At 37.9% G+C, this 7,485-nt stretch overlaps 1 protein-coding gene across 2 annotated transcripts in view; it reads right to left on the minus strand.

Moving 5' to 3' along the window:
* The window catches only part of FAM198B (family with sequence similarity 198 member B), a 48,689-nt gene that overhangs the window by 4,900 nt on the left and 36,304 nt on the right, over positions 1 to 7,485 (minus strand). For both annotated transcript variants that reach the window (XM_006754279.2, XM_006754280.2), the window contains exon 4: positions 2,275 to 2,501. In XM_006754279.2, the coding sequence (XP_006754342.1) occupies positions 2,275 to 2,501 (227 nt within the window). The remainder of the gene's footprint in view (positions 1 to 2,274; positions 2,502 to 7,485) is intronic.

Raw genomic sequence — 7,485 nt, forward strand, 5'->3', positions numbered from 1 at the left:
CTGCTCCAGTGGCCGGGAAGAGGTTAATGGGGGGAAAAGGAGACATATGTAATACTTTAAACAATAAAGAATTTAAATTTAAAAAAGTAACTTTTCCTTAAAAACTAAAACAAGAACATATACTTGTTTGAAGAGTACAGATTGCCAGAAATTTCAGGACTTCTAAGCACCTTTACCAAATGTCAGTGGAGCAAGTTGAGGATGGCACTCAGGGGGCATGCATGTAAGGGATTCCGGTGCTCCTGCCCTTCAGATGCCGCAGAAAGAGCAGAGGCCACCGAGCCGGATGTGCTTAAGGAGTCTGAGTAATTGGGGACTTAAATAATGCTGGTAAGATGCTCTGAGCTCCCGGAAGACATGCACTATGTAATTTAGTGGCCACAGTATTAATTAAGCACTTTTGCTCTAGGAAGTATTAATAATCCATGATTTAGAAATTCTAAGGCCCTTCAACTAATTTAGCTGTGGCAGAATGCGTAAGATAATATTGTTAAAAAATCATGGCTCTTTTCAGTGAATAACCTTTTTGTAAAGGAAAATTTTTAAAAATCTGTCTTTGCATTACATTAATAGGAATATTCTATACATAAATCTGGGTTAGCAAAGTCTTCATTTTTACTTTCCAATGTGTGAATTACATATTCTAAGAAGATTTAACTTTGAGCTCATCGCTCTTCATACTGTATTTAAAATTCAATCTTCTTTGGACATATAAATAAAACAGTATTCATACATATATGAATGGATGGCCTGTATTCTTTGTGCACTCTTAATTCTAAGAGAAAATTTAGGCTTAGGGATTTAAGAAAACCCATAATATCAACTCAGTAATTGATGCCTTAGGTTTGTAAATTTTCTACACATAAAATGTCCTTAGTTTATACACTTAAAGAGAGAATATGCCATATATTCAATCTTCAACCCACAAAGAAATGTAAACACAGGTATTAACAGGGCAAGACATGGTAAAAACTCAAGAAATTCGGGTTCATGAAACTCTCACAGCGAAAGTAAGTACTGTCTCTAGTGTTACAAATACTTAATGCCCTAACCGGTTTGGCTCAGTGGATAGAGCGTTGGCCTGCTGACTGAAAGGCCTCAGGTTCGATTCTGGTCAAGGGCATGTACCTTGGTTGCGGGCACATCCCCAGTAGGAGGTGTGCAGGAGGCAACTGATTGATGTTTCTCTCTCATTAATGTTTCTAACTCTCTATTCCGCTCCCATCCTCTCTGTAAAAAATCAATAAAATATATATTTTTAAAAATACACAAATTAACATAAATTGTCAATGCTAGGATGAACTACTGAAATATGCTTCAAAGTATTATTTACAAAAGTAAGAGCAACAGCATGTACATAAGTTATTGCAGAAAAATATTGAACTTGGATTTGGAAGACCTGGGTTCTACCCTCAATTTTAGACTTGCTCATGTATTTCCCAGCAGTCACTTAATTTCACATAGCTGTTTAACTATTTTATTAATACATCCCCTTTGTTTTCAATTCTCAAACATACCCCAATTTCTTAGTCACCCTAATTTCTGACTAAGGTGGGAAGACAATGAAGAGTTGCTACAGGTGGAACCTGAAATCTAGCCTCAATCTCCATAGTGGGTTGAACAGCTCAGACTCTACAGCAGGGCTTTGCCACTATTAAGTGTCTTGGTTTCCTTTATTACCAATTAGAGGTAGGTTCAAGGTGCCATTTTCCATAATCTCTGTCTACTAGAAAGGTTTGCAAATGCTCAAAAACCCTCCTACCACATTCAATAGCTGCTGTCCTTTGATACTGTGTTTTACTGGGCAGACTGGCTTTGACTTTTTGCCATGTTCATAAAAGTCACTTAAGTTTATTATGCCTTTGGACATCCTGCCATGTTAATATCCAAATGTCTGTCAGCTCCCCTGCTCCAGGGCCTAATAAGGGAGCCTCTGCCACCTGCTCATCCCTGTCCTGCCAGGTCCTATTCGAGAGATTCCTGCATGCTCCCAACCTAATCCACATGGATGTTCACAGTGCGGGCCAAGCAACATGATGGATGTGAAAGGTGGAGGGAGCTTTGTAGATGGCACTGGTCGGTGACAGTGACACCCTGGCTGCACTCTTGTTCTGTTTCACTGGGTTTGTTTCCCTTTCCTGGGCCGCTATTTCCAGACTCCACAACCACAATTCATTTCAAGGGCTGCAATCGGTCAGACATATGATGTAAGGTTTCTCCAAATCTTACTACTTATTTAATATAAATCTGATGTTACGACATTATAAAACTTACTCTTTGATGCCTTCTAACAGCTTGAAGTTTAGGTTATCTTCACTTCTGTCAAAGAAACCCTTGTTGTCTAGAAAGACCAAATGCCTTGGGTCCTGCTTTCGCTGGATAATGTGTGCGAGAGCCACAGAATCTTGGTTGTCACATTTTGGCCTCAGTCCACTCTGTACACAGGTATCTTCCTTTCGAGGTCTGAATCCACAGCAATTTGTGTCTAGGCGATTATAAATCTGAAAATGGAAAGCGAAAACAAAATCCAAGATTCTGAGTGAAAACAAAACTTGGGAAAGTTAGCTGATTTCCAGAGAACTGGTGCTTTCTAAACAGCCGGCCTGCCAGAATCTAACAGAGCCAGGCTCATTTAATTAAAGACAACTGTCAGACGAAGCCCAGGGCTCATATCCCTCTGACTCAGCCGTGGTCATAAGCATTTCCAGCTTCTGCTAACAGCTCCATAGGCAGATCATCCAAGTTAGGTGTCTCCACCCTTCACATTCAAAGTTCCCACTGACATCACATGTCGATGCACAGCCAGAAGAACCTCTAACTCTATTCACGACAGAACACAGAAACTGCTGTGCTTTGAAATATTCTGAAGACTACATCTTGTTTTCTCCCTCAGGCTGGGTTACAGAAAACCTAAGTCATCTCAGTGACTAAAAGTTTACTGCACCCCCCGAACCTCTCTGGGCTTCAGTATTACTTAGCTAACTTGAAATAACATAGGGCAAATCTATTGAAAAGATGTGACATCCAATAATGATAACTAAAAACGCTACACAATTGGACTCTAAATATGTGAACAGAATGGACAAAATTATTGGACCTATTGGGGTTTTATTATGGAGAATAGAGCCACTGCCATATAGAAGAAGGTAAATAGAGATATTGATTAGAAAAGGGAGAGTTGTGTAATTTCTATTTCTTTGGGACAAGGAAGGGAATAATATTTATTAACCAGGATAAATTAAAGCCTGTGATCAGGAATTAGATAAACTTAAAGTCAATCTCTGCTCCTACACTTGTTAGCTCTGTGGTCTTGAGATGGGTTAAATAATCTAGTCTGGATAAAATATTAGTAGCAAAGTTAAGATTTAGACACAGTTGTGTTTGTCTCCAAAATTCCATGATTTTTCCCCAGTATGTCATGCTGAATAGTTTAAGGCTAGTCAAAGACTGTTCATATACTCATGATTCAAAAGATGGCTAGAGACAGACTGTCATTTTTATTCTTTTTGGCAATAAGTTCCCATCCTTTCTCTCCTGTGTTTTTGCATTTCCTGTAAGGCTGGCCACTTTAGGAGGCCAGCTGCTGAGAAATGAATGCAGCAAGACTATTACTAAAATTTAGCCTACGTTGAAGTGATCATTCGTGCATTCATCCAACAAAAGTTTACTAAATATCTTCTACCATCAGTAGGCTAAGCACCAAGGCAAATGCTGGCCATGGCCAGCACCTCCCACCACCACTGCTTCCAAAGGAAAATGGTCATTTACTTTTGCCTCACTACCACAGCAAACTTTAAGAACTGGGCAAATGGCCTCCCTCTCTATTTTCTGTGTGTAAGTGGGCTTTGTATCAAATAACATACTTTCAGAAGCAGACATGAGAGAAGTCAGCCTAACAAAATTTTCTATGAAGTTTATATCAAACCAGTCACATGGGGTAAGGATGGTCAGTGAGCCACAACACATTTGGACCACTCAGAGGGCACACTGCTGGTCTAGGAGCAATCTGTCAGTGAGGGAGGCCTCTGTCAGGTCTGGTTCCAGGCAGCTGATCCATTGGGGCCATGGTCTAACCAATGGTTTATCCGAAAGGTCACCAGCCTGACTCTGAACAGGAAGTTCCCACTGGTTAAAGCACATTTGTTTGACATGAAGATAGAAGAGTTTCCCAGCCATGCAAATCACTGAAAGTTAAAAGAAAAAAGCATAAACTAGAAACCATTAGAACTTATTGAGCCCTTTATACTCCATTTCATTCATTTTATGTAGTACCTTGACTGCCTTTGAATATAAGAAAAACCAAATGATATAAAGAGATTGCATTTGTTTTTGTTTTTTATTCTTTATTGTTTAAAGTATTACATATGTCTCCTTTTTCCCTCATTGACCTCTCCCTGCTTGTTCCCACCTCCCTCCTCCACATGCCCTCCCCCACTACTGTCTGCGCCCATGGGTTCTGCTTATATGCATGCATACAAGTCCTTAGGTTGATTTCTCATTTGAATGTAAATTAAGATCAGGGGGTCAGGGAGAACATGAAAAACAGCTCTTCCAGAAGTTGCTTCTCATCCATTCTCTTTTTAAATATGCATTAGTTAATAATTCTCAAAGAATTTCTAGACCATTTTCATGTTTATATCCAGTTATAATGACAATACTAAACTGGATTAGTGGGGGGAAAATACTAAATCCTATTTAATTTTGACTATAGCAGCATCAAGGTCCATTATGTTGGATATACATGTTTAGAAATTAATCCTGAAGGACAAATCTACCAACCACTTCCTAAATACTGCTCTAAACCCTAAACTCATTTTCCATTATTAATTTCATAGTAGTGGGGAAAGGCCTGACACATATATAGCCACAGTGCTGCTGTTTCTGCAATACAGCCATGCGAATCGCATACGTTAATGTTAAATAATAAGCACATTAGTGTTTAGGCCCTAACTTTCAGCACTTCTGTAAATATTATACTTTTTAATATATATTATATTAAAATATATATTATATTTAAAAATACTATATTTTTAAACTACATAAAAAAGCATTACAAATTAGAGGTGGAAAAGACCAACTTAAGTCATCTTGTTATTGCCTTCTCAACATCACACTGTTTCCTGCAGGGTATTTTTAAAGTGCTTCATCTGATCTAATTCTGAATCACTCAACAATCTGTGATGATTTCGCCACTTCCCTGACAGACTGTTGTGCCTTTTAAGTCTAACAGACCTTGTAATTGAAAAAGGATGTGTGTGTTCAAATCACCTTCTCTTCCAGAAAATGTTTACCACTCCTTGAATCAGGTCTACCCATGTATTTGGTGGGTATGTTCACATGTATTGACTGTGTGTGTGTGTGTGTGTACACTTAGAAATATAGCATTGAATTCAAATCTGAGATTTACTTTGTTTTTCTCATCTTCCAACTATAGTGAGTTATGTCTTTGTATTATTGCCCTTGTCTAGCAAGGACTTAAATAGCTCTTAAATCTTGTTCTCCAGCCCTTCTCAGTATTTTGTTTATAGTCTTCCTTTTGAATTCATATTCAATATATCAAGAATAATTTGACCACAAAACCATAATCCACTCCCTAAAATTCAATGCCATTTTCCTTGGTATTTAATTTAGTTACCTACTGGATATATTTCTGCTTTCTTTTAAGAGAGCTTAGCTATTTTATAAAACATACTCTAGATAGCTATGAATCTATAATACACTTTTAATACACTTGTGAACATATTAAAACAATCACTTCATTTACAACATGATTAGCACTGTAGTTCACATCTATGTGTCTATATTCTTAGATAATTATCCAACAAAGAAGATTATTTGAGGGTAAATTTTCTCAGTGAAGTGATTGAGCATGTCAAGCATCATTATTGCAGTTTGTTCAAATTTACATCTCCTCGCTCTTTAAGACAAGGAAAATCTTTTGCAAAATCGATCTGCTAAATCTGAAAATTACTGCCAACCATCATTTTCCATAAAATTACTCTTTTAGGAAAATATATCTTTTCAATGTTTACCTAACTAAAATTATACTCAGAAAAATCCAGGTATGCCAGCCAAAGTTTTTGTTGCTGGGATATTTTTAGGTACATTGCCCTCTTCTAAAGTTTCTTTTTAAATTCCATTTTCCGTTGGTAGTGTTAGTTTTGCCTGCAGGGGAAAGTATCTTACCAGTGACTTATGTGATGCTCACAATATAACATAAACACGGATGCCTCTGCTGCACTGACCCGCTCTCCAAAGCCCCTTAGAAATCCACAGCCTTCCAATGACTTTCCACCCTTCTGCACACCACCCATTCTAGCGGTGTCTTCAAAGAGTGGGTCCATCAAAGCAATTGTGGTACGGATCTTTGTACCGCATTTTGAATTAACACAGTACAAGACTGCCAACGAGGGTAAGAGGAACATGAAGGCAGATAGTCAGAGCCAAGGTGAATAAGAGTATTTTATAATACTCTTATCATAAGTAAAAGCTAGACGTAAAAGCTAAAAAAGCTGATGTGTCTACAAGTTTCACTCTCATTTCCTCATGTGTAGTTGGAAGAAAGGTAATAGGCAAGGTAGCAGGGCATCAGGTGAAAATGTTAAAAGAGGGAAAGCGGAAGGGAACCAAGGCCAAATGTAATTGGAAGCCGGACAGAGAGTTAAAGGAAGATGTTCTTCTTAATATACATTATAAATTGTCTTTATCCAAATGTTTTTCCTAATTATTTGAGTTAAACTACATAATCCTGTGTATTTTTCTACACTTCTTTAAGAGTCTGTGTGAGGGTGAGTGAGTGAGTGAGTGTGGAGGAGAGGTGTTTCCTGTTTGGTTAGTATCTTAGGATTCTCACCATCTCTATTTGTTTTTGGCACTTAAAAACTGCATCTTTACAAAAAATGCATTTGTACAGAGAAAGTTTAAATTATCCAATAAAACATGTAATGAATGGAGGTTAGCAGTTCACCATAGCAACTCATCCAATGCCTGTTACACAGTAGGCACTTGATAAATGTTTATTATTGAAAGAACCTTGCTGAACGCTTATATTCACTTTGTATTTGGCTCTTTACAAAGCTCCTCCAAAACACTGTCTTCTACTGGAAATAATCAAATAAACTGAGTAATGTTGACATGGGTTTTTTTAAAGTCGCATCTAGTGCCGTGGTTCTCAACCTTGGCTGCACATTAGAATCACCTGGAAATCTTTTTAAAATCCTGATTTCTTGGCCTCATCCTCCGGAAATTCTGTTTCTTTGTTACTAACGTTATGGCCTTACCCCATAACAAAGAAACAGAATTTCTGGAGGATGAGGCCCAAAAATCAGGATTTTTAAAAGATTTCCAGGTGATTCTAATGTGCAGCCAAGGTTGAGAACAACTGATGTAGTGAATGGCGTTGGAAAAAAATAGAAAGGGGGCAAACAATGAAAGATCCTGTGCTTGTCATTTGCTCTTGGTTGGCTTCTTTATGTGGTTTCATTT

Source organism: Myotis davidii, unplaced genomic scaffold (genome assembly GCF_000327345.1).
Source record: "Myotis davidii unplaced genomic scaffold, ASM32734v1 scaffold392, whole genome shotgun sequence".
Lineage (NCBI taxonomy): Eukaryota > Metazoa > Chordata > Mammalia > Chiroptera > Vespertilionidae > Myotis > Myotis davidii.